This window comes from Branchiostoma floridae, chromosome 11, assembly GCF_000003815.2.
Source record: "Branchiostoma floridae strain S238N-H82 chromosome 11, Bfl_VNyyK, whole genome shotgun sequence".
NCBI classification, from domain to species: domain Eukaryota; kingdom Metazoa; phylum Chordata; class Leptocardii; order Amphioxiformes; family Branchiostomatidae; genus Branchiostoma; species Branchiostoma floridae.
The window spans coordinates 2,929,991-2,957,262 of record NC_049989.1 but is presented as its reverse complement, the minus strand read 5'-3'; the positions used below and the strand labels follow the sequence as shown (position 1 = coordinate 2,957,262).

At 40.1% G+C, this 27,272-nt stretch overlaps 2 protein-coding genes across 3 annotated transcripts; one reads left to right on the top strand and one right to left on the bottom strand.

Moving 5' to 3' along the window:
• Positions 1 to 6,479: 6,479 nt before the first annotated feature.
• LOC118426126 (MAM and LDL-receptor class A domain-containing protein 1-like) lies at positions 6,480 to 8,315 on the top strand. Its single transcript, XM_035835385.1, has 6 exons — positions 6,480 to 6,540; positions 6,893 to 7,048; positions 7,281 to 7,368; positions 7,608 to 7,733; positions 7,967 to 8,110; positions 8,296 to 8,315. Exons 2-6 carry the CDS (start codon positions 6,911 to 6,913, stop codon positions 8,313 to 8,315), a joined length of 516 nt encoding a protein of 171 aa, XP_035691278.1. The 5' UTR covers positions 6,480 to 6,540; positions 6,893 to 6,910.
• Positions 8,316 to 12,014: 3,699 nt separating this feature from the next.
• On the bottom strand, positions 12,015 to 22,169 carry LOC118426612 (N-acetylglucosamine-6-sulfatase-like). 2 transcript variants are annotated; one of them, XM_035836111.1, is made up of 13 exons: positions 21,777 to 22,169; positions 21,344 to 21,403; positions 20,523 to 20,726; positions 19,990 to 20,055; positions 19,584 to 19,682; positions 18,994 to 19,164; positions 18,685 to 18,767; positions 18,165 to 18,283; positions 17,613 to 17,716; positions 16,987 to 17,085; positions 15,843 to 15,968; positions 14,388 to 14,498; positions 12,015 to 12,834 (listed from the first exon to the last, which is right to left on the bottom strand). In XM_035836111.1, exons 1-13 carry the CDS (start codon positions 21,921 to 21,923, stop codon positions 12,667 to 12,669), a joined length of 1,557 nt encoding a protein of 518 aa, XP_035692004.1. In that variant the 5' UTR covers positions 21,924 to 22,169; the 3' UTR covers positions 12,015 to 12,666. The 2 variants fall into 2 exon arrangements, 1 of the variants encoding a protein (XP_035692004.1); XR_004832434.1 differs by having other exon boundaries at positions 12,670 to 12,834; positions 14,388 to 14,535; positions 21,777 to 22,168.
• Between the last annotated feature and the right edge of the window lie 5,103 nt (positions 22,170 to 27,272).

The following is a 27,272-nucleotide window of genomic DNA, read 5'->3' as shown; positions in this document are numbered from 1 at the left end:
ATAGAACGAAAAATAACAATGTGAAGATGTTTAATGTGGAGTAGGCTTGTATTGCTACTTTTATATGGAAAAATACAAAGTTAGTATCTTTATCTTTAGAAATGTGAGCAAATCCATTGTTTCGCCGGCCGGATAAACCTGCTCTGCTCTTCTTGCAATTTGGTATATGATCTCCTTTTTTTCGAATATGTTCGGATATGGATGTTACAATGAACCGAACCATGAAAATCCATCCGGAAGGTTGTCGAGTTAAAGCGGGGGCACCCGAAGACCGCGCCCGAGACCCTCGGCCGAACCCCGCAGGAGAGTAAACTAGGCAAATCAATTACGTAACTGTAATATACATTGCATGTTCTAAGGGCTGTAGTGGAACGTTGTCAATAATGTTTTTAACAATATTGGAATAATTACCAAGCTACTCTCACCTCATTTTCATGATTCTCGACGGAGCCACCGAACTTCCGAACCGCCCTAGACGGCGTCTTTAGCATACTAGCAGCACTGTACATGTGACGTTCGAAGTTACAGGTAGTGACTCACATTGCCCTTTCAGAAGTTAGGGTGAAAGAACAGTCTCCGTAGCATGATTAAGTGTTATCTGAATTTTAGCATTCTTGTTGCCTGAGCACTGTTCAGCAATTACTATCTTGTTATGAAGCTGCAAATGCTAAGAAAACTGTAGCAACCAAATACGCCAACTAGAAATCAGTGTGGAGCAGAAAAAAACAATCGCGCCGTTCAGAGCCTGCTTTCGAGGCTATCAATACTTCGACGCCAATATCCCGAACTTTAGTCTATCACGCCACAATCATTATACAAACCACATTAAATGATGAAATTAAGTGTAAATGATGTCAATGGCAGAGTTCACTCTGGCAGCGCAGCCAGACCGTCAAAACATCACGTGACCAACTTCCCGCTCATCATCCATTTTGCCGGGTGTGGTATGTATTACTAGTATCTGGGCCGATGAAGTTTCAACAACTGTCGCTGTAACTAATAGCAACATTATTTGTCTGTTTTTGCGCAGGTACCATCTTGTTTTCGGCGATGTTGAATATCTGGTCAAAGATTGCGTCAGCTGTTTTACTTACTCATTGTCTGATTGGGTCAAAACTTGCCCTTTTGCTCATCCATCATATTATGTCACATGTGTTTTCGGCAAAACCACCAATTTTCTGTAGCTTATATTTGAACATTTTTTCGAAATCTTATAATGATGGGTGACGATGCATAATTACGATTGCACGGTGATTGATTCCTGTGATTACTTATAACGTGTTATAATGAATTGTATATTGTATCAGTATCCCGAGAACCCCCAAACACAACCCCAAAGTGGCTGATGTCGGGGAATGTTGTACAAAAACAAATTCCCTTATCAAGGATAAAGAACTCAAAATCAGATAATTTTTTTCAACATATTGTGCAATTTTTTTCACCCAGGTATTAAAGGCTAACCAAACGCAAGAAGAGGCGAAGAAGACCATGTTTATTTACGAAGTGCTTGGGCGGATGGGCCCAATTCCGCCTAGAGAAGCTTTCTGGTTTGTGCGCAGTACAAAAAATCCTGCACGGACTAAAATTTTATGGAGTAGGTAGAATTCTTTACAAACGGACGTATACTATCAGTAACTATTATGCTCGCTTGGAATTCTGACGATTCGCCAAAATTGGCGTAGAAACTCAGAAAAGGGTCACAAATAACTAACAATAGCTCCACCGCTTCATCTGCTTGAATATAAATGAGATTGAGTTATTCAGTTCTATATATAATCCAGACAAGATAGTGATCATCTTCAAATACAGCCTACGGGAATGTCAATCACAAGTAAGTACAAAATATATCTTTAGGGCAAACACCTGGATTAGGTCTACCGGGAGGTCAGACTTGAAACCATCTGGAGCCGTCTCCAATTCATTTCGCCTAATTAGCCACAATTTTGGCATACACAGCTCACGTCCTCTAAAAGACATTGCGTATTTGTATTTGTAGCATTAGTCCTACTAATTTCAATAGACATGCATCGCTAGGTATAAAACACAGTATCTAGTGCACAGGATACGATACTACCGCGTTCACCATTGGCGCTTCTATTGTGTCCAAGTAAGGCGAAAAGGAATTGCCCGATGACTTTTTACCATTTTCTATTTGGCTTCTTTCGCCAGTTGGCTAGCGGACACAATTTGCTATTATAGAGCAACGTTTTTTTTTGTGATTTTTTTGTGATTCAATTCATCTCGTGCCAAAAAGTGGTCACAGGGAGTGTGACTGCATAATCGTTCTTTCAAAAATTGGCGACATCAACACCTCGAACTTCAGTGTATCACGCCACAACCATCATTATGATAATAACAAATCATCTAATGAAATTAAGTGTAAATAATGACCAATGGCGGAGTTCACCGGTAGACCGTCCGTCAAAACATCACGTGACAAACAGCACGCTCATTAATACTCTCTGGTCGTATGTATTATCCGATGTAAGTAAATTCAGCAACAGTAACTTATAGATCCAACTGTCTGCCTACAGACCTAGGGAAGAAGTAGACACCGAAATGAGGGTACATTCAGTGGTACTTACCTCCATTTGTCAATAGATATATATGTTAATTTTTGTGTGATAACACAATATGACACATGGCTGTGAGGTATTTTCTACTTTTGTATTACTAATTTTCTGCCTTTTGATATGCAGAATGTGCTAATGCATAACACTATTAATATTTCATAAGACGTCAATATCATAACTGGACGAATACAGTTCAGTACATACATGTCACAGCCAACAGCAGAGACATATGGACGTTTCATAAGATCGTTCATTTCTAACGCAGCAGACGACATCAAAGAGGTAACATAGTATATTTATAAAATATCTTATCGGCGCTAATCTTTCAGTTCGCCAAATATTAACATTCAGATTATTTTTCAGCACTTAGATATAGGGGAGCGTTTGTTGTCTTTGTGCCTCTACGTATATAGGCTGGTTAGAATTCTTTTGCATTATTCCCGGTGTTGCAATGGACTTGTTTTTAATCACTATCCGTTTCTATTTGAAACAATAACCACACTTAGTCTAACCTGGTACATTTTACCCGAGGAATCAATTACATAGAACCTATTGTTTCTCCATATCATAATTTCTCTTCACCTTGATGGATATTTGACATTAACATGCTATATTACAATGGGGCCGTTGTGTCATACTTCATTAAAGGTAATGGTTAGGGATGGTAAGGTGCTAAAAGATCCCGGCTTGTTTTGCAGCCATGATGCCATTAGTACAGACCTTCGAGTTGCTTGTAATCATACTGCAATTTCTGCAAGTCACCTCTGATTCGCCGAACTCCCAGAGACCTGTGGGACGGCAACGTAAGTGTAATTTTAATAGACACGGTCAATGAAAATCCTCAAAATTCAGGGCAACACTTATAAGTTACATACCTCAAATTTATTGTGTGACCATGTATAAAGCACAATTGATGCCATAATGCTATTCTTTAATACTTGAAGATGAACATCCTCTTCCCTGTAACTTTGAAGACGAGAAGCCGTGTTTCTGGACCCAGATGGATGATGACGACTTTGACTGGACCCGTCAGAGCGGACCGTCAGGCTTTCGGACGGGTCCCCGAATGGATCACACGTATGGCAATGGTGGGTGAGATTCATCCATCTTGTTGCAATCTTAGATTATCAAAACTGTAGCATAAACAACCAGTACATACAATCTTTTTATATTTTCAACATTTTCACGCCACATGCATTGTAGATCTGGAGAGGCATGCTTGCACATATTTTGAATACTAAAACTCAATGACGTAGTACATAAAAGACAGGCACTATATTTTAAGAAGAAATAATGCAATAAACTGTTTGTTCACTTTTTTTTAATTGGTTGATGCATCCTTATCAACAGAGACTGGACATTACTTGTTCATAGAAACATCAGCACCAAGACGGATAGATGAAATCGCAAGAATCATTGGACCTGTAATTACACCATCTGCAACTGAAGAGTGCACAGTACGTAACACATTGAATTCTTATACATTGTTCCTTATCATAATAGTCTTATAAATCACCATTTATGTTGTATGGTAATGATTTGGGTGCAAACATATATATGTTTACATGTGTTACGAGTGCGTATTGTATTTCAACATACAACGACCACACAAAACCCCACCCAAGCCGCGATGCTGGTCAGTTCCGCACAACAAAATAGGTCGGATAACTGGCTGAAATGAACTGACTAAGGAGTAATACAATTCAGTACATTCTATTGTATCAGAATGTTTTCATGTTTATGAGATGGTTTGATACATTTTAGTAAACTTAAATTCTACTTCTGTACAGCAGTATTTACGTTTCTGCTCGGGCAATGAGAATAGGGTTATACCTATCATTCACTTTTACAGGTGTCACTTAATTTCCATATGGACGGATCTACCATCGGCCATCTTACCGTGTACAAACGGAGGTATTCGGATAACAGTGAGTCACTTCTGTGGAGCGACTTCAGGAACTATGGTGACGTGTGGAAAGAACAACAGATAGTGTTGCCAGGACCACACCCATTTCAGGTATCACTCGAATGCTTTAGTATCAATCATGATGAAGCGATAGTGAAGCAGACAATGAATATATAATGAAATATATCGTGAATAGAGTAACGTTATAAATGTTGTACATTTGGATACAATCCTCAATATACAGGGTTACAGCTGTGTCACTTTATTCAAATTGATTGATTAGATATTCAAAAAAATGACGATACCAGGATGCAACCCTTATTGACAATAATAGAAATGTTTCAAGTTGCATATTCATGCCCATGGGGCTAATTGCCAGAGAAGAAAAACTAAATACATGAAACCATTGGAACTCAACAATGAAATGCCGTTGTGCTGTGGGCATATGTGTAATACGATTTCAACTGTGTCATTATTCCCACACCTGTCTGTTGTTTTACCCTTGGCATCAGGTCATCATTGAAGGTTGGCGTGGCAATGGAGACTACGGTGACATCGCCATTGATGACGTAACTTTTTCACTTGGGTGTTTCAAAGAAGGTGACAGTCTTTGAGTTGATCACAATGTTCGCTATATTTTGTTTGCTCCTAATCTGATACAAAAACAGACAATACTTTTCAGCAAGCTCGATCTATTGAGCTACGACCACTGTACTGAAAGATTTATGAAAATATTTTTACGACGAAATTTTTATAGCTGCCCTTAAACGTTGATTTCAAATTTCTAATATTCATTATTTGTTCTCCTTAAAGTGGTAGTAAATAGTTATCGACCTCTGTATTTTGCAACCTCTGTATTCGATTCATCTGTCAATTGAATGATTCCCTTGGCCATCACTGATGTCTTTCGGCAGAGGAGGGTTCACTTCGAATGATCTACGCGAACTCCTTCTACGAGGGGAGACTGGAAATATTTCACAACAGCCGTTGGGGGACTATCTGCGATATTGGATGGACTCAAGCTTCTTCCAGAACGGCGTGTCGTCAGCTTGGCTACATGGAGGGCAATTCCAGTGCAACTACCTTTCCAGCAAATAGCATCACTCCTATCCTCCTAAGCGACGTCGTCTGTACAGGAACCGAAAACAACGTCACCGGTTGTTCTAACAGCGGATGGGGAAACACCGGCAGCTGCACACATGCAAACGATGTAGTCGTGAGATGCAGTGGTAAGCTCAAATAATCTGATGTTTCCACTGTGCAGATCATTAGTAATAATAATATTCTTTAAATACCATACATATTATATACTAGTAACGTATCAAAGCTGTCTGACCATTGTTTAACGATGTATCAAGTGGACAGTAATCAGAATACAAGAGATAAATGTGTGGTACTATAATTGCTAATTGGTATTTTATTTTATCTGTACAGGATATCGAAAGGAATGCCAATACAACGAATACACCTGTTCCAACGAGGACTGCATTTCATCTGGACTTGAGTGTGATTTAACATCAGACTGTCGGGACAACAGCGATGAAACTAATTGTAGTAAGTGATTTAATATATCACGTATGCTTGACACAATACGATTAACGATGATACACCAGATATGTGCTGGAACCAGTACTATAACTAGTCAAAATACGTTTTTACCAGGCTCAATACTTATTTCAATCCAGTCCAGTTTCCTGCAAAATGCAACTTTCAATACGACCTATGCGACTGGATCCAGCCAACTAATGACGATTTTGATTGGACTCGTCTGAGAGGACATGCGACAGCCATCAACATTCAAGATCACAATGGGGACCAAGGTTCGAATTGTTCCTTTTAGTCTCTACATGTAGTAGAAAAATGTTCCTTAAAGTTACATTCTCTGTTTTCTTTACAAGAATAACGAGTGGTAGAAATGGTTTATTCATTTTCTTTGTTTTCACTCTTATGTAAGACGGATTCTTCCTCTTCATGGACGCCACACTCCCCAGACAGCAGGACGACATAGCAAGGCTAATATTACCTCAACCATTCAAGCCTACAAGCAGCGGAACTTGCGTTGTAAGTACTGAGGAGCCCTAATTGCTAGATGTGGCATATTAAGTACATGCCTCATGAGCATTCTATTGCATGAATTTGTCTAAGATGCTATAAAAGATTGAATCATTCTTGTAACTAAATATGCTATTAGGTCTAATACTTGATAATCTCTGTTCAGCGTCATGAGTATATTCATTCTCATAATCTTCAATTATAGCAAGGACGTTATATAACGTCCTTGATTATAGCAATATCTCCAGCTATTTCCGGAGGTTTAGACATAACAATAGTGCTTCCTGTAACAAGGAAAAGATTATGAAAGAACTGTAACCTTAGCTTTGTAACCTTAGCTTTGTAACCCCTTTTCTTCAAGATCCGATTCTACCACTACATGTCCGGAAGAGACGTTGGGAAGTTAACATTGTACATCAGCGACATTAATGGAAAGAGGCGGGTCTGGGAGGGACAAACAGCTTTTGCAGCATGGACAAGAGAAGCAGTTGAAGTACACTCCAATGTTGCATTTCAGGTGAAATATACAAAATTGTTTCCATTTCTGGTGAGGTCAATGCCAGGTGTGCGGAATCTACATAAATGTACAATGCCACAGACTTATGCCACCTTCAACAAAGTAAATGTTAGAGGAAATTTTCATTATTGAGATGTGACATGAATCATTTCCATTATAAAAGGTTGCAATGCGGACATTATCTTAATACTTACTTGATATTAAAGTAATTTTATTTCATTTGCAACCGAAGGTCCTCTTTGAGGGTACAGTTGGAACATCACACTTAGGCCACATCGCGCTGGATGACATATCACTAACCCCAGGCTGTCAGTTTGAAGGTATCATACATTTATCAATTACAAGTCTACTGTATTGCTGTTAAGAAATATGCAATGTCTTCCATGAATTTCTCTAAAGGTGAAACTTACTCACCAAGGCCGAAGCATGACTGACTGGTATTTTGATCCTTAAAGCAAAGATCGCTACTTTATAAAACTCTGTCTATTGTGATAACTGTATCTGGTCAATCTGCATATGGTTAAACGTGAATGTAATAAATTGTGTTTTTTTTATACAGTTGACACGTGCATTCTGAGTGGACCAACATTTACGTGTGAGAGCGGTGAGTGTGTTTCCAAAGAACATCAATGTGACTTCAATCACAACTGTTTGGATGGATCAGACGAGGACGACTGTAACTACGGTAAGTTTTACGATACGGGTAATGTTTAAACTATGCAAGTAAGTTTACATACATGTTTATTATAGAAATTCACAATTTAGATAACAAGCAAATAAAAAAAATCATTTTGCAGATTTTACCTGCAATATATCTTTTTTTATGATAACAAAATGAGTAATAACAGAATATGTGCCATTCTGTGACAAATGTTGATCTCAAGCAAAATAACTTATACAAACGAAAATTTAAACCAGATTCTGGTCGCTGTGACTTCGAGAGAAACTTCTGCAACTGGGAGCAGAGCGATCAAGACAACTTTGACTTTCAGCGCGGGCAAGGGTCAACAGACACGTCCTACACAGGTCCGCAGATGGACCATACCAAAGGGAATACAAGGGGTATTTACATCTACTTTTTAATTATAATTTTTTATCATTTTTTATTATGTACATGATTGTGTATTTGCAAATGGAGAATCTGGAAAAGATATGTCTTAAGGCATGAGCCAATCAAAAAAACTAATCACAAGCACAAGCACAGGTAACATTTTCTCATATTATAGAAGAATTGTGTCTAATTATAGCTGGTTTGTCACTGATCTAAGCCTTCTTTTCTTATATGGACTTTTTTCAGGACATTATACCTTCATAGACTCTACTCATTATCCAAGTGACCACAGAGCACGTCTTATCAGCCACAGCTTGCCTGCATCGGAGATGTGCAAGGTGAGAAAGCCATGGTTTTACAATTAGTATCACCACCACTTAAATTATAGTTATGAGAGGTGTCGGAGGCGGTGGTACAGACAGAGTTGTAAGGTCTAAAAGCATTATTCCAAACCTTTCAAGACTAATTATCATCTATCAATAATGCTCCACAAAAAGAACTTGGAATGCCAAGAAAAACCCTACTGTTATGTAGCCATCCCACACTTTTCATCCGAATGTTTCCTGCTGTTTCGAGAATTGACAATTCCAAAATCTTACATTAAAATGACTTTACATTTTTTCACAGTTCCGTTTGTATTACCACATGTTTGGGAGTGGAGTTGGCAGTCTGATTGTCTTCAAAAGAGACATGACATCTGGCAGTATCCAAGAGTTATGGAGGACGACGGGAGATCAGGGCTTTCAGTGGCTCTTTGCTTCGATTGATGTTAGTGGTCCAACCCAATATCAGGTACAGGTCGGTTATTCAACTTTTAATACTTTCAGCTTCATATATAGTCATAGTGGAGAGAAGAGACATGCTACGTGTGTATTAAACAACGGAAAGATTTCTTACCTTATGTCAAAAGATTAAAAATTGCACACATGGTCAGCAACTTTCAATTTTTGATTCCCCCAAAAGGTCCTCATAGAAGCAGCTGTGACGGGGCACGAGAGAGGAGATATTGCCATTGACGACCTGTCTTTTGCCAGGGAATGTTACCCGGGTGAGCAAAATACCATTTTTACTGGATCAAACCCCCAAATTTGTACTGGTTGCAAAACAATCAACATTTACAGCAAACACCCCCCCCCCCCCAATAAATGACGATATGAAGTAATACAAAGCATTACTTTAATCTCATTTTGTTTGTGCCTTTATCTTAACTCGATAGAAGACTCACTCATGATGAACACCTTTGTAACAACGCAAACAGGCCTTGCATTCCAAAGTGGTACATACTCGCCCCCTACGAAGCCAACGTCAACTGCAGTCCGGCAATGTAAGCTTTTAGTACTACACATATCAGAATGAGCATCCTGTCTTCAGATATAAGAGTGGATTAAGAATATAAGATTGTAAGAGATACAGCATTTAACTTCTCTAAAAATAATCATTGCAGTCTCCTTAACTTTTTCATACTCCACAGCACCATCAATCATGAAACGTTTGTTGATAACACATTTTAATAGAAGAAAAATAAAAAAAGTTGCATGTTGCTAAATGTCAGGAACGACATTCTACTTTAAAGTGGTACAATTTTCTGTTTATATACTCGTATAATGAAAAGCCAACTTGTGGCATACATTATGTAGATCGAGCTATTATGTCGCAAATACATATGTGTGTAGATAACTCCTGGTTCCAATTACAACAACCACACCGCATGACTGGAAAATGTTTTAATGGTAAATAGGCAATTAAGCATTTCTCAATAATATCATCTATTTCAGGGACAGGACAGAACAAGCCTTGGATGGTGCCCGTGATTGCTGCCAGCGTCAGCGCTGTGGTTGTGATTGTTGTTGTTGGAGTTTCTGTATTCTTACATCAAAGGAAATCCAATCGACTGAACGATGGGTGAGTGATACATGATCTGCTTGACAGTATAGATTTCTTTTTGTATGTACTCCACACAAAGTTTGTAGTGGTGCATTTTTAGACTTTATCTGTTCACCTTGAAGACAGAATGAGAAGCACTAAAATATTCACAAAACATTGCAAAAATATGTCAAAAAAAGTTCGAGCCTTACATCTATAGTGGGAGTGGGAACTGCGCTGCAAAATATGAAGATTTGCTAAATCATTGCCTTTTTAATGTTTTCCTCCATCACATCTTCCATGATAACAAGGGCATTACTATAATAAGGATATTGCTACTATGTACATATCAAAAATTATATTCAAATGAAATCTTTTCTGCATTACTTTTGTACAGAGATCCCATCATCAATCCAAACCAGCCAAGTCAAATCGGCCAGCATCACATGCAGGAGTGTCTGGAGCTGGAACAACAGAGCTACCCCTCAGAACCCCCTCCATCATACAATGAAACAATGAACATTTCTACAGCAAATGTCACTTAGAATATTTAAACCTTTTTTTGATATTCCGTAAAATGGGACATATAAGACTTACTTATTAGACGAAGAAAGATATCACTGAAGATATCATAGAAGCTTTCTTACCTACTACATTGTACGTAACCATCAACTGAAGGTGGGTGTAACCATGTAACTACATATGGAGATACAAGGACCAGACCTTGGACATGACACTGAAGGGTAATGTTACAACCAATTATGGTGATCCTTACATTTGTAAAAAAAAAATTGTTACCTTCTTTCATCATGCCTGTATTAAAGTGTGCAGTGAATAATTAACTCAGCTCCTGGGTTAAATGTTAACTAAAATATTATCAAGATGAGTCATATTTGTTTCTTCATATTTTTTTTTAAAATATACCTTTTATGAGAATGAATACATTTTGTCATTTCTCTGGAAAAGTAGAATTTTAACTTATTTGTTAGCTCAAAACTTGCACTTGTGGGCAAACAGTGGAGTCGTGTGGGGCAATCAGCAGGGTGTTTTATTCATAAACCAGAGGTTCTGGGTACGAATCCATTTATATCACTGGCACCGATCTTGTGCCCTTGGAAAGGGCACTTAAGATGACTAACCTCAGTTCACTCACTACAGGTAAAAATTAGTACCTAGCTTCAGTTAGGACTGTCCCTTGGATAGGATGTTAAATGGTGGTCCCGTGTTTGGGGAGAGCCACAGCTCAAGTTAAAGAACCCACCGCACTTATAAAAAAAGTAGGGGTCCTTCCCTCACTCATGTTGTGAGTGGTTCAAAACCTTCAGTCCTGGCTACACCTGGGAAATTGCTGTCGTATTGAGGTCACCTGAGTTAGCACCAAGGGCAGCTAGCTGCTCCAGACCCTTGCGACAGTCGTAATGAGGTCACCTGATTTAGTGCCTAATGGCAGCCACTCCAAACCCTTGGGATTTAGCCTCGCTTGTTATAAGCTCCTCATAAGTCAGTCCCTGGCTTTGAAGAAGGAGTGGTCTGCCCGCACAACAACAAGACCAAAAAAAAATGAAACAGCCAAAAGAAGAAAAAAAATTGTGGGGCTATGAATAAAGCATGTACATTATTTATTTTTGCAACATTTTGTGCTCCAGACAAAAAAAATTGCAAACTTGGGCCAAAATATTGTATTGTGCAAAGTAGATCATGAGAAAAGTTGTAAGGGAGAGCAACACAACCTAACATGTATTACGACACAGTAAATTTGTGCTATAATGTACTTACAATATAACCGTATCCTAATGGCATAGCCATTATTTAAACTTAACACCATAATCAAATAAAACTACCAATTCATACATTATATCTTACTCTCTTTAGCAAAGGTACAGTCCAAACTACCCAAGAAGACCACTTAGGCGACCGATATAATCTGGCCCATGTGGACAGGTGGCTGGTGACCATAGACATCATGAAGCTCTTAATGCTTGTGTCAACTATTTAAGGGGCCACCAAAATTGGTCATATTGGCCAGGTAGTCCGTATGTACAGGTGGACACATGTACAGCTTTGAAAGTATTTTATTGCATATTCTTTTAGTTCTCATATCAATCACTCATAATCACTCACTATCGGGTTTATTATCTGTTGTTCTCCATCCCACAAGTGTTAACACTGCAACACAATTCTTTATTGCTGCATGTATACGAGCATGTTGAAGAGGCACATGTGGTGTACAATTGCATAGTTTAACATACACAAAGTATGCCAGGGAAATTTCAAACATGATAATGTTGTATATACTTTTCAACAAAACTGCATCATGTAAAAATAACCTTCTATATGCCATCTGCCTTTAGCATAATAATGTAATTACTGTCTAACAGTAACAACTCAGAGCAAATATGCAAAAATAAGACATCCTTTGTATTGCACATGAAGCATATAATACATAAATGTGTACAGTCACACATACAGTCTGTATACATGATTGTACCTTTCTTGAGCCTGTCACACAGTCAACAACCTAATGCTGTGGACATTGCATTGGATTGCCAAACACAAGTATTTCCCTACCAGCTACGCCCTCGTATCAAGCTCCTTGAAATAACTGGTAAGTCTCCCTTATAACATAACAAAACAAAACAAAACAAGATCAACAGAACAGAACAAAACATGATGTAAAACCAACACACATGTCATGTGTTTTACCTCAAGTCACCAGTATCTGCTCATTTCTATAACTGCAAGTTTTTCCAGAACATGCTACAAGCTCCTTAAGTCTCTCACTCATAAAATTCAGGACATTTGGGTCGGTTGTGTTGATCGCATTGTTAAGCTGGTGTGGATCTTTCTCCAGGTTGTAGAACTCCTTGAAATTCTGGAATATGATTCAATAAAACAAAAAACAAGCAATTATTGATTGAGAACAAGGTAAGGAAGAGCTGCAGTAAATGCACTCTCATCTGAGTGGTAATGTGAAGAAGGTGACATTCCTTTCCCTGGCTTCTGGCAGACTTATATTCGTACAAACGGCACATGGCAGGCATGATGGTGCGGCCGTGTGATCTTGCCCTCCCCACAAAGTGTGTATCCCACTTGACGTCACAGGGGAGTTGGGGTCAAAGGGCAGCCATTTATGGCGCGATTTTCAAATTATTGATATAGCGGTGAATCATGACGGACCGGTCTAATACCAATAAAGTTGTGACTTTCGGGTATATTTAGCATAGTATGGTAGGATTCCCAACCATTCCTTTTAGTTTCCTTTAACCCTCTCAGCACGAGAAGCCACTATCATGGCTTTCCCATAGGACACCAGAAGCCACGATCGTGGCTTCAGGTTTAATTCCGGCGGGAAATTCAAACTGACTACTGTGAAATGGGAAATTTGGCAGAGTCTGCCAATCAGGATGCTTGTATCTTTGACCAACCAGAAGGGATGTAGCATTTCAGCCCTGTTTCTGAGGCCTCCAGCGTGTGTTTTGGCTTCAGTTTTCTACAGGTTTATTTAGTAACTTTAGCAGAAATGGAGACAGTTTGGTGGATAATTTTGTTGGAGGCTTACAGGAGTGATGACAGGGAAATCCTTGAGGGGCAGCAAGGCAAACACCCTGCTGTTTTTGTTGAGATCAAATGAGCTGATATCACCATGTCTAATGAGTTCTACATGCATGCTTCCTTGTTGTTTTTCTTGGGGCATAAGGAGGTCCAGGTCAGGTTTGATAGGTCACTGGTCCAAATTGACATTTTATATACTCTGATACCTGTTTCTCTACCCAAGTCATAGTAAGTGGGTTTATTTGATTCCCTGATATGAGGAGAACATCCAGAAAAATAATTTGCCATTTAGCACAAGGCATATTCATTATTTCAATAGTACAACTACAGGTGTGGGGAGGGGGGCACAACTGTTTATTGGGGTAACATTTGTTTATCAACACTGAACTTATTTGAAATCATGCTTTGATTTTTAGTTTTTGGTCATTCTAACAGCATACCAGCATTGTGTATGTATGGTTGAGTATTTCTACATAGTTTTATGATAAATGACACAAAAAACTCAGCCCCTAGCCAAATGTTTTCTTTTGTGAAACTTTTTTGGGAGTGTTGCAAATGTGTTTTTGAGTGGTTTCCATGACGATTGCTGTCCTCAGATTGATGGTATGATATTTATTTTGCTTGTTTTGGAAAGGCCATTCTGTGAGCTTTCCAGCAATATATAGTTTTCTTAGTCTACTCCTTACATAACAGCTGTAATAATAATACACAAAAAGTACTAATTGACACCTGTATAGACTGAAATTATATGTCGTATATGGTATACAGGAAAAAATTTTATGATGTGTTGAGAGGGTTAATGTGTAGTGTTCAACGACATGTATTCTGTGTCAAAACAAAGAAGAGGTCACAATGAAAGTCTAAAATCCATACCTCGTCATCCTGAAACTCACAGTACATAAGGTTAGCCCTTTTGCTGAGAGCCCTGACACAGCTGTAGGTGTTGTTGTAGGAGTCCTCACACACACAGTCAGGCACACATCCCTGTAGGAACACAGTACACACAGTCAGGCACACATCCCTGTAGGAACACAGTACATGAGGTTAGCTCTGGTGCTGAGAGTCCTGACACAGCTGTAGGTGTTGTTGTAGGAGCCCTCACACACACAGTCAGGCACACAACCCTGTAGGAACACAGGACATGAGTTTGGCCTGTAGGAACACAGTACATGAGGTTAGCTCTGGTGCTGAGAGTCCTGACACAGCTGTAGGTGTTGTTGTAGGAGCCCTCACACACACAGTCAGGCACACAACCCTGTAGGAACACAGGACATGAGTTTGGCCCTGTAGGAACACAGTACATGAGGTTAGCTCTGGTGCTGAGAGTCCTGACACAGCTGTAGGTGTTGTTGTAGGAGCCCTCACACACACAGTCAGGCACACATCCCTGTAGGAACACAGTACATGAGGTTAGCCCTGTAGGAACACAGGACATGAGGTTAGCCCTGGTGCTGAGAGTCCTGACACAGCTGTAGGTGTTGTTGTAGGAGCCCTCACACACACAGTCAGGCACACATCCCTGTAGGAACACAGTACATGAGGTTAGCCCTGTAGGAACACAGGACATGAGGTTAGCCCTGGTGCTGAGAGTCCTGACACAGCTGTAGGTGTTGTTGTAGGAGCCCTCACACACACAGTCAGGCACACATCCCTGTAGGAACACAGGACATGAGGTTAGCTCTGGTGCTGAGAGTCCTGACACAGCTGTAGGTGTTGTTGTAGGAGCCCTCACACACACAGTCAGGCACACATCCCTGTGGGAACACACGGTTCATTACAAGCTCCGTACATGAAGGTTCTGTTAATTCTACTCATCTCATACATAACGAATACATTTACGCAACTTCTGATTGATATATAGATGTGTAACAGTGGGGTTCAAGCGCTGCCAAACTGACCACGCCAACAGCTCTAAGCCTTTGGTTCCCACACTGGGAATCGAACCCGGGCCTAAGCGGTGACAGCGCCAATTCCTAACCACTAGTGAAACAACCAGAGAGGCGAGTAGAACAGAAAGAAACAACCTCCCGACTACCAGGATTCGAACCTGCGCCAAACCTGGACAGCCGAATCATAATTCCAACGTGCAAACAACAACGCCAAAAGCTCCGAGCTATCGGCGTGGTCAATTTGGCAGCATTTCAACGCCACTATTACATTAGTTGTCAGATTGAGCAACCAACATAACGTATTATGTTATATATCATATAACATAAGCTTTATAATTATTTTGAATAATTATACTAATTCTGGCTATACCAATGTTGTAGTAAAAGAAATTTGGTATTGCCAAAAATTTCCCTCCCTACTTTTGTAGGAGTAACTTACGGTGACTAGAGTCCACCAGTGTGGACAGTTGTACTTTGGCCAGGCATGGAGGGCCCACTCTCCCTGGTGTTCCACTAACAGGTCTGACCTCCACTCTGGACCACCTGTCTCCGTCTGTGTGCTCAGCTGCATCGGCAAAAAATGTCAACATGAACACAAGATAACAATTAATCAAGCAATGTACTGGATAGATTTGTATTGTATGGATTGAGTAACTGTTATACTGTTACATTGCTATATTGTTATATACTGTTATAATATCATTCTTATGAACTGGATGTCTAACCTTCAATGATGTACCAACATGAATGACCGACATTGGCTAGACAATTCAAAAGGATAATGCTTTCCACCATTCTTTACACGCTTGTCCAAAATGCTTTTGGATACACTACAGGTCTAGAATGAGTGATTGTTTATTGTTTATATGACAGGGTTGGACAAGTCCACTAGCCCTATTGTCCCGGGCAAGTGAAAGTACTGATCGGACAAGTGCAATACCTCCCACACTTGCCCGAATGGGCAAGTAAGATTTTTCCATTGAGTGAGATTTTGATATACTTTCTAAAGTCATGACATCAAGCAATGGTCAACGTAGCAAAAAATAGAGGTAATAATAAGAATTCCATTGCTGAAAGTGAAAATATAAAAGTTTGGGCAAGTGAAAAATCGGTTCGGGCAAGTAAATTTTTTATGTGCTTGCCCGATAGGACACGTGAATTTTAGAAAACTTGTCCAACCCTGTATGATATGATACAACAATGTATGCATTATTTGTCATAGTAAGAAAGAAACATGTAAAAGGACTCAATAAAATACCTAGTATGAACCATTGTCATTGATTTCTCAGTAACAAACAGTATACACCAAAAAGTAGTTACTCAAGCAACTGGATGTGGTTTTGGAAACGGTCAGATGTTTCAACTGCTATGCCACAGTTTTCGTCAGTGTCTCTGTTAATCATTCAACTGCGGGATAGCAGTTGAAACGTCTGACCGTTTCCAAAACCATATCCAGTTGCTTGAGTTACTACTTTTTGGCGTATCTTATTACCTGGATGTCTAACCTACATTGACGTAAACAGTATACAGTTTTTATTTATGAAGTTTGATAAAAGACAAAGTCATGTTGCAGACTTCCCTACCAGAAGAGGCATGAGGGACCTTCCATCCACATCCGCTGGTGTTTCACCTCTGGCCATCTCGATTATAGTCGGCATCAAGTCAATGTTCATCACAGGATCCTGCAGACAAATGAGGAAAGCCTTACAAAAGTAATGAATATGCTGTAATTATATATCTGATTCAGTACAACACGGCACCTTGACAACTCTGCACCTGGAAAATTAAGACAACTCAACACATTGATATATAGACTTAAGGGTAGGAGGTACGGTTACAGGAGTATGTTTATGGTTATGATTGAAGTAAGGATTGGGTTAGATTGAGAATTAGGCAACGGCTGAGAGTTATGTTAGAGTTATACATCCTCTTGGTGAAACATCTAGAAACTGTCCTGGGCATGGCACTCAGTTGTCCTGATACTCAAAAAGGTTTTCTAAATTTACCTTGTTGAATGATTAACTGTTATCTTGAGTACCTTATATATTATAATCATAATCAATATTATAATAAATCAGATGTCGTTATTACCTATCCTAATTGATGTCGTTCTTGCATAATACTCTTTCTGCCCATATTACAATGATAGAGAGTATCATTCAAGTGATCAAACAAAACACGTTGGATGTTAAGAGAGTTCTCTGCTTACAGTGATAGTTTGTCCAGCCTTGATGCCGGGACCCCTGATCAGGAGAGGCACTCTGATGTCAAACTCGTACAGCTGACGTTTGTCCTCCGGTAGGGAGAACTGACCTGCAGGAAAGACATCCAACCACAAATGTAGCTTCTTATTTCATTATTTCAACATTCGAAAAAAAAACACATGCCAACATACATGTGGTTGTTTTAAAGATCTGTATCAGTTGAATCTTACTGTGGAATAAGAGCTTGTTGTGGGCTAAGTTGTCATGTTTATGTACACTGGTAAAGGTCACTATCTGGCAGAATTGGTGATTCTAATACTCTAAGAGATTGGAATCAGAGCCCCAGTTGTCAACAGAAACTAGGATCAGGATCTAACGTTATACCAGTAAAATCAACAATTCTACCTGAGTACAATGGCAATCTTATCCTTACCACTGTCAATCTACTAGACTAAGTAGAAATCCTGATAAGAATCTCTGTGAATACAAACTCTGATCATACTTGTATAGTCTATGACTTAAATCATGTGATTCAAACTCTCTATACAGCATCTCACCATAGTGGTATCCGTTGTCTGAAGAGAAGATGACATAAGTGTTGTAGAGAAGGCCTTGGTCCTCTAGTTTTGTCATCACTGCCTGGACCAGGTCCTCCACAGACAGGAGTGTCCTCATCCTGAAGGAAACATTTGAGTCTCAAACATGCCAGACTTTATTTCTATCAAAAAAAACAGACCTTGTAACTTGTAAGTGGTAAACAAACAGGTAACTGTAGTTCACCTTTATCTACATGGTAACCTAGATCTGTTGTTTTTAAAAATGAGGTATTCAGGGCTATTTTTTTCTAAATTGCAATTTTTCATAGCATTCTAGTCTGAAACAGCCATCTGTCAACTTGATATCCTTGAATAATCCAATTTTATATACAATCATTCATATAAAGGTTAACTCACAGTCACAGATAAACTTAAGGTGAACTACATGTAGCATTAATATGTTTTTCACAAAGTTACCGATTAGTAGATTGCTGATGAAACGAGTATACTCATTTAAAAGTAAACAACAAAAAGCGATTACCTTTTTCTGAAAATACTGTCTGCATATTGTACAGAAGTATCCTTCATGGGACTTGGAGCAAACCTCAATAACCAATGCTTGTCCTTGATGAGAACAAAATAAAAACCTCTATTAGACAAGATCTTGATAAAACCTCCTTGCTCTGTAAATTTGTTTAAGATTAGTCCTTGATCAAATAGTATAAAGCCTGTTTGTGGATCCATCTGGATATGTGCAACAAGATACATTTGTACATTGACATTGTGGGAATCATGAATCACCAGAATCACAGGCTCATTCTACCGAAGGAATCCTAAATATGATTTTTACCTTTCCATACACATTATAGCTCCCTCCCCGAGGTGCCTTCCAATCCAAAAAGTCCTGTTCATACTGTGGAGCCGAGTCAAAGGGTGAGTGTGCTGCAGGGGTGGATAGCATCATGAAGAAAGGGTTGGGGGACGCACCAACTGTATCCAGGAAATGTAGGGACTGATTTTTCTGGAAATAAAAAAAATCATACTTCTTACAGAAAATTTTAACATCACTTGCAACTTTCTATTTAGCTATATGTACACAAAAAGCAATCTACCAAACAGCAGGCCATTATAAAACAGAGTTTATATATATTTATATATATTTAACTTGCAAATAAACTTCTTCATATATAACAACCCACAATGTCCATGGCCTCAAAAAGGCTACCTTTGCCTTTGACTATCTTTACTGTAAATTTTGATTCTTTTGCAGTGCTCCTACCTTTGTGGTAAATTCCTATCACCATGAAGATGCATTTCCAATGACTACCATACTACTGAATTGTTGAACCTTGATTTTAAATACTGGTTAAACTTGCCTTTTCCCTGAAATAAAACCATTGCAAATATAAATGAATGTGCAATATTTTGCAGTGATCTTACAATGACATCCGTCAGGTAGTCCATGCTGTAGAGTTTCCCATGTTGCTGCTTGGTGCCATTGACAGACAGGGCATAGTCGTAGTAACGGGAGTTTCCTATCTACAAAAAGAGAGATAAAACATGTGAACAAAAACATTCATGGTATGTTGAGCAAAATAAGCATATCATAGTTACTTGTCAGCCAACAGCCAATATTTTGTTTAGCAATGTTAACATCATTATAAACCTAGCCTCAGTAGCCTGCTATCCAGCCGTATTATACATTGTAGCTCCTGAGTCTCTTCTGCCTTCTAGTTGTGGAAAAGACAGAAGAGACTTGGGAGCTATAATACGGGTGGATACCAGGCTATATTACAAAACATTGTTACTACGAAGTACATTAGTGAGAGATTTAGAACTGCAGTACCAGTCCGAACCACCAGTCCCAGCCTGGCGGGATGTGTCCAGGGCCTCCTGTAGACGGGAACCCATACTGTGAAAATATACACAGTAGAAGCCAGTTAATTGCACATCGGATTAACGCACACTTCTGCTAACTGCACAGAATCCCCAGATCCCAGACCGGTATGGTCCAGCTAGATAACTTTGCATTATTGCACCAGCCGGATAATTGCACGAAGTTCACCAGCAAATAGGCAGTGCAATTAAGCGGCTTCTACTGTATTATAAAGATTATCAATGTAATTCTCATCTGTATCTGCAACTACATTTGTATCAGAGATACATGTAGCTTGCCTGGGTCAATTGTTTGATGATATAGACCCTAGAATTGTAAATTGTTAAAACTATGTTGATGGATTACAAGACTTTACAAATGTATTTTTACTGACATGCGGTGAAGATGATGATGATGATGATTTTTACTATCATTTTTTCTTTTCAAAAATAGAACGTCAGCATGTTTATACACTATTTAAAGGTACGTCAACTTGACCATACCTGATTCAGATACTTCCCAGCAAAGAAGGTCCTGTACCCAGCTGTCTTCACCTGCGTGGCAAAGGTGCTTCTCTCCGGCCCATCCTGCCATGCTTTACTGGCACAGTCCCCGTCTACACTGTTATTCACGGCCCCGTGGTTGTGCACGTATTTACCGGTCAGGATACTGGAGCGACTGGGACAACACAGCGGACTGCTCACAAACTGGAATACAAAAATTAGTCAATACAATCCCAGAATTACTCAAAATCAAACTTTAAGAGACGATTGTTGATTATGCAATAGCATATCATGCTAGCAAAAGTATCACCATCCCCATAGCTTTATTAGGAAAAATAGCACTATGAATTACACCAAATGGCAGTTACTCAATTACAAGCAACTAGAATATGCAGTTGCTTAAGTAACTGGTATGGCAAAATCCTATTACCTGGATGTCTAACCTTCAACACATTTTCCTATATGCAGACCCTTACCACTTCCGGTAGAGATAATGCCATCAGCATACACCAACAACTTTAAGGTGGTCTACAAGTTATACATAACAAGTTTCAAGTCAATGAATGGATTTCAAGCAACTTGAATCTCAGAAAAGTTCTGTCTTATAAAGTGAACATGCCCAAAAATTTGCTGACTCCAATTGGGATCTTTGCTTGCCAATAGAATCACAGAGATCCTGATTGCATTCTCGTCAATCGTGATCTCTGCCGATTGCTATCTCTACCCTGACATACGTTTTAACTTGTCCAACAGGATTATCAACTGCACTGCTGTTCCCTTGTCTCAGGGGAGAGGGAGGGGGAACAAATTAATTTACTTACCATGTTTGGGAATGTGGCACCCATGTCTCCTATCAGCCTTTTTGTCCTGTTCATCACTTTCTGAAATATGGCAATTATTCATAGTGTGTTGAATGCTGATAATGATTTGACCTACAACTTATAATCACCTTATCATTACCCCACCTCAAGTCAAGGGAGTGTGTCACACAAAGGCCAACTCACATGCAGAGTTTGATTGTGATGTTTTGTCTTTACACTTACAGTTGACTTTGATACTTATATATCATCACTATTATAAATTAAGTCATTATCTATATTTCAATTTATAAAGAGGTGCTGAAACGTTATGCATGGATTTGTATTTGAACAACTGGTTAGACATGCATTCTCTATAACAAATTTGTGAATATGCCGGCAAATATATCCCGTTCTGTTCTTTAAGATCGCTGTACAAGTGAACGTTAACTCTCACCATTCCTTCCAGCACGACATCTTGGTCGTCAGTCAGTATGAAGACTATGTTGGGCCGCGGCACTGTGGATCCCTGAACGACAAGGACACAGCAACACAAAAACAGAGAAACACCGACACCAGCCATCACCCCTCCCGCCATGTTCATTGTCTGACCTTTGAACCCTGGGTCAGTGAACTCTCACTGAAAGCATGAGACAAATTTGCGACCGTCCGAAGAAACCAGCGAAATGCAGTTCATAGAGGGTCTGTGAGTAGGCTCAATTGTAACTCACTTACTAGGAATGTCTTGAAGAAGTTACTAAGCCATTTCTTTCCTACTGAAGCCTGTTTTCACACTCGTTTCCAGCCATTATGATGCAAGCCTTGATGCACTGAGGTAACGTTAGGTGGCGGGAAAGAAAAGTCCACTGAATAAAGGGGCTGTACGATTTTTCATAGGGGGGCGGGTGGGTCTGGTGCACTGGAAGTCCGATTTTGACAAAAATTAGAACCAGCATTTGTGAACACACGTAATATTGGGCATTTAAGGTTAACTGTTAAAATTACTTACTAGTCATGGCCAAATAAAAACACACTGAACATTGTATAAAAATCACGTTAATGAAATTGAAATAAGGAGACCTTTATTGTACAATTCAAGCTGCTCTCACAAGCTAAGTACAGGCACAGCTGATAAAGTTCTAGGTTGTTCTAAATAATACAAGTACTCAGTACTAAATACTATGTTGATTTGATGTGGATAATGGACATCCGCGTGCGCATTCATTTTCGGCCTTTTCCAAACATAAAAATAAAAAGTTTTTAAATCATACAAAGCAGCTGCAAAAGGAGCAAATATGCTGTGGATGAAATATATATATATATATATATATATATATATATATATCGGAAAACATATACTAATGTCATCGTCAATTCCGATCTAAGCTATCATGAATATCGAACTAATCATGACATGGGAACTTTTCTTGTAACGCTACATACTTGAGCCACTAGTAGTTGAAATGAGTATTCCTCTAAGGTCAGTACATAATCGTGAACAGTAAACAATAAAATGACACTCGTCTTCTATCTTACTTAAGTTACAATATTGACAAATTCTTTGTTGCAAAGGAATGCGGCTATGTCTACCGTTTTCTACAAGCTAGGAGTTTCTGTGAACAATTGCGAAGTTTGTGATTGCTGTTCTATATGCATTTGGACTGCTCTGGACACTGACATATCCAAATTACAAAAACAATACAACAATAAGTGGTGACTACATGGTCATAAACGAAAATTTTAAGTACGGCAATTCCATTCTAAAGAAACCTCTTCTACATATATCATGTATTTACCTCCTGTTTACAAAATGGTTACTACTAGGCGTGGGTTTAATACACCGGTACAAAAAATTCAGGTCTAGGTCCGGTTCAGGTCCATAGGATTAGGTCCCGGTTCGGACCTGCCCTGGACCTGATTCATTATGTGGAAACTTGTGCATGGACGAAACTCAAAACAATGGTCCATTTTGCTACAAAGAAAATCTGTTTTGTGTAGTATTCGACTCCCACTGGCGTTTTAAAATCCTTCAAGGTTATCTGCCTCTGTACGATTGACTGTAAAAGTTGGTAAAATGACTATAGACTCTACTCTGCTTCGCTCTTGTTATTTTCCTCGACCGGTAAGCCCCCAAACGCGTGAATTTGTTCATTTTCCAATCGGTCCATGGTGGTATGATTACTCGCGATCGGCAGTTGCCGGATCACTCCCGTACAGAATGCCCGAATTCTGCACATCATCGTGAGAAGTTGCGCTTGTGCGGCACGCCAGGTCAGTGTACGTGTGGCTAGTCTGATGATGATAAATTTCCGTCAAGTTGGAGACGGTTTCAGTTGATTGGTGCACATCTGTCGTACAGTAGTCGGTAGCGGCGCTGTTTGTATGCTCACCCGTGATGACGGTTCTTCGGTTCGACGCCGGAGCTCGTTGATAAAGTATGTTTGTCTCTGCCATAGTTTGAAGGCTTTCTTCCAGTTGGTTCGATTCAGTCGCACGTGCACAGTAGCTTGCAGCGCTGCTTGAATGCTCACTAGGAAGAGCATCTCGTTGGTAGAGCAAACTTGCTGCTGCAATACCGTAAGGCATTTCTTCCTCGCCAGTTCCAGCATTCTCGGTTTGAAAAGCCGGTTGTTCAGATACTCCTTCTTCCAGCACGTCTGTTGTCACAGCGTGAGCTGCAGTTTCCTCATAGACCGGTAGAGGGGGCGGCATTGCAGTGTCGTAGTGATGTTGGTCCTCGTCATCTGCATCTGATGCGTCAGCGTTGTCATAGTGATGGACCTGGACTTCTGTCGTTCCGATCGTGTCCGCTTGGGGCGCTCCTGGCACGCAGTGCAAATTATAATTCGTGGTTCCCTTTTTTACCGACAACCAGTGAGATTCTTGCGACCGCAGACGCCTGAGAGGAAAGGCGGCGTTCGGGCCCGATTCTCCTTCTGTTGGATCCTCTGTGACCTCGGGCCGGATGTACCGAGGGCCACAGACGCCCATGTCTTGTGCACCCATGTTTGATGTCGCACCGGCGGCAGGGCGATTGTTTTCTCGACTGGTTCCTCGTTTTCTCCAACAAAATAACGCGGTCGGAGAGAGTATCATAAGAATGATGCCAATAGTTATAGAAATAATTAATGAGACTGTGAGTTTTGCTCGTGAAGTTGCAGCGACACAGAACTTCTGATGCTTTGACGGCTTAAAAATGAACCAATAGGAGCAGCAAGATTTGTTCGTAGAACTAGCACAAACGTCTGTGTTGTTTTGAATACCTCGTGGTGAAAAGTTGTCAGACGGAGGAATTGTGGTGCTTTGTCCCTCCTTTGGTCGCGAGTCAAGACACAGCAGCATATCAGTGCGATAGATTTTCGCTCCACCACTGACAACTTCACTAGTGTACATTCCCGAGTCTTCCGCCGTGAAGTCTTCAATCTCAGGCGCTTTGGTCAGATTCCTGACCACGCGGCGGCCAGTGGGAGTGATCCACGAGAAGGAATCAACGTTCGGATTAAGATTGATCGGTAAAGGTAGAGAGACAGAGTAATGTATCGGGACGTAGATCGTGGGGGGAACAACGCCGAAGTATTTATACCGACTTTTGATGAAGAAACCCTGTGCGACGAAAGTGCGGTTCTGTTTACGATCGGTGCTGGTGATGTAAGGTGCTATCACGGGCCACATGTCCATGTCAGCAATATTCATTATATCCTCCCGATCCACTTGTTTCTCGGGACACGACAAAGGGTTTCCCAGCAGCTGGTAAGAAGCGGACGGGTGCGTGGATTTTAGGTCTTCTGGCATTTTACTGATGCTGTTGACCATGAGTGATACAAGTAACAGCTGTTTACTGGGAATCAGCCTGACTGCCTGCTCGGGAAACGCGGACAGACGATTCCCGGACAGTTCCAGGAACTCCAGACTGGCCAGCCCGTGGAACGCACGCTCTGATATAGCGGAAATCAGATTGTTTGAGAGGATTAAGTTCAGTAGCGCCGCCAGGTCGGAAAATATGAAGTCGCGAAGGGAAAGGATGTAGTTCCTGTCCAGACCTAGTTGCCGAAGATCACACAGCCGTTGGAAGGTTTGCGGAGACAAGTTTTTTACCCTGTTATTGTCTATAAACAGATACAATATGTGCGGGGTTGTGTTAAAGGAGCCGAGGTTCGTTATTCTGTTGTCTGACAACTTGACAACCATGACAGCGTTGGCGTTATTATAAAGCGCGAGCGAGTCTATTGGTACATGCGTCAAGTTACGGCCGGTGAAATCAACAGTCTTCCCAGCAGCAGCGGTCAGCAAAATCAACATGATCAAGACTTCCATTTTCTATCGTGTTGGCGACAGCCTCCTATGACCAAAAAAGAACAATGAATACATGTATATAGCTTCTGGTCTCGGTTTGGAGTTTTTTTATGGCACACGCCACAATGACTTCCTGCGCTGTTGACGGTGCATTACCAGACCCAAGCATGTTTATTTATTTATCGTTCGGCTGATATTACAGGCAACCAAGGTCGCCTAACTAGGCGAGGTTATTGTAAAGGGCTGGCCTTGGGAGAGAAATAAAAAAAACATCAAATAACATCAGGAGCTGTCCATCTATCACATTTTTTTAGTCCAAAATGTTTTGAAGCCAAAATCTGTGATAACTACTTTTTCGTGTTAATGGTTATCACAATAGTTATCACATTATTTCACCAATCACAAATACTGTTTCCTCTTACTAGTGAAATAATGAATTCAGACCCCATGTGCAATAATGCATAAAATTTACTATTTAGTTTGATACAAAGTATACTATTATTGCCTGTTGAGCAAAACATTTCATGGCATCTTAAGCACTACCTCTATTAGTATTTCTTACACAGAGAGCAGGTCCCCAAGCGAGATCCAGACTTTTGATTTGAATACAGACAGAAGAAGCTGTACGTGTGTTGGGTGGAAGTGAGTTCCACAGTTGTGGAAGAAGGCTTTCTGTGTTCCGACACTTTTGGGGGTTTGCATTGACAGTTTATTACCGTTTCTCAGAGAATACCTTCATTCAATGGCATATGACTCAAACATGTCTTGATTGTATTAGCGGCACGTTACAGGGGGCTATTGGCCCATGTCTTTCGTTCGAAATATTTGTAATTCTTTTGAAACTAATTTCATTAGGAAACTGAAGTCTTTTGAGGGCAACTTGACAAATGTTTGCAAACTATCAGAACAATGTAGTCCTTGATATTCATCACAATTAATAATTACATGGCAATAATTAGAAAATTTCATGAACATTATTGAAAAACCCGCGCGGTGACTTGGAATGGACTCTAGTCCCATGTGGTTGGCTGATTACAACTCCTTAACCATGTAAAACTACATACTACCGAGCGCCAAAGTTACCGGCGGCGGCGGAGAGCGCCCAGTGCCCGAAGACATGGAGGAGAGCCCGTCCACTCCCCGATAGACATATTACGATTCAAAGTAATTTACTCCTCCATTTTAGGGTTGTGATTTTGATTTCAGTTTTTCAGTATTTCCTGTTTGACACACAATATTGTATATAACTCATCTGTTAAACCTGGCTGATACTCAGGGTAGAATATTTCCTCCTCCGCGTGGGTGATTTTTAGCATCCGGGAGTAGTTCTTCGCGGTAGAAATTTTGGCCACCTACCGCGCAAAACTTTTACCGGGTGCGAAAGATTACCTCGGCGGCAGACAGTCTGAACAATCAACAGTTAACTGGATGCAAGTTACCTACCGTTCGTGCAGGGACTGAGCTGACTTCGGTACGGGTCTCTCTAGATCTCTCTCTCGGCTTGCCAGTGTGCGGTGCCGCCTTGGTCGGGTAGGAAATAAGTGTTCTACTTAACATATTACAAGGCAAACAAACTGTCCCCGCGATCGTTATTGGTTAGAAAATATCGTATGTTATTTTTGTTTTACTATGAAGCAGTTCCTGATTGACAAGTCAGTTG

Coding starts and splice junctions, on each gene's coding strand:
- LOC118426126 (XM_035835385.1), top strand. CDS start 6,911: ATGTCCGGAAGAGACGTTGGGAAGTTAACATTGTACATCAGCGACATT. Junction 7,049..7,280: donor ACTCCAATGTTGCATTTCAG/GTGAAATATACA, acceptor TTGCAACCGAAG/GTCCTCTTTGAGGGTACAGT. Junction 7,369..7,607: donor CCCAGGCTGTCAGTTTGAAG/GTATCATACATT, acceptor TTTTTTATACAG/TTGACACGTGCATTCTGAGT.
- LOC118426612 (XM_035836111.1), bottom strand. CDS start 21,923: ATGAACATGGCGGGAGGGGTGATGGCTGGTGTCGGTGTTTCTCTGTTT. Junction 19,683..19,989: donor GGGACTGGTGGTTCGGACTG/GTACTGCAGTTC, acceptor CTCTTTTTGTAG/ATAGGAAACTCCCGTTACTA. Junction 18,768..18,993: donor GCTATAATGTGTATGGAAAG/GTAAAAATCATA, acceptor GTTCTCATCAAG/GACAAGCATTGGTTATTGAG.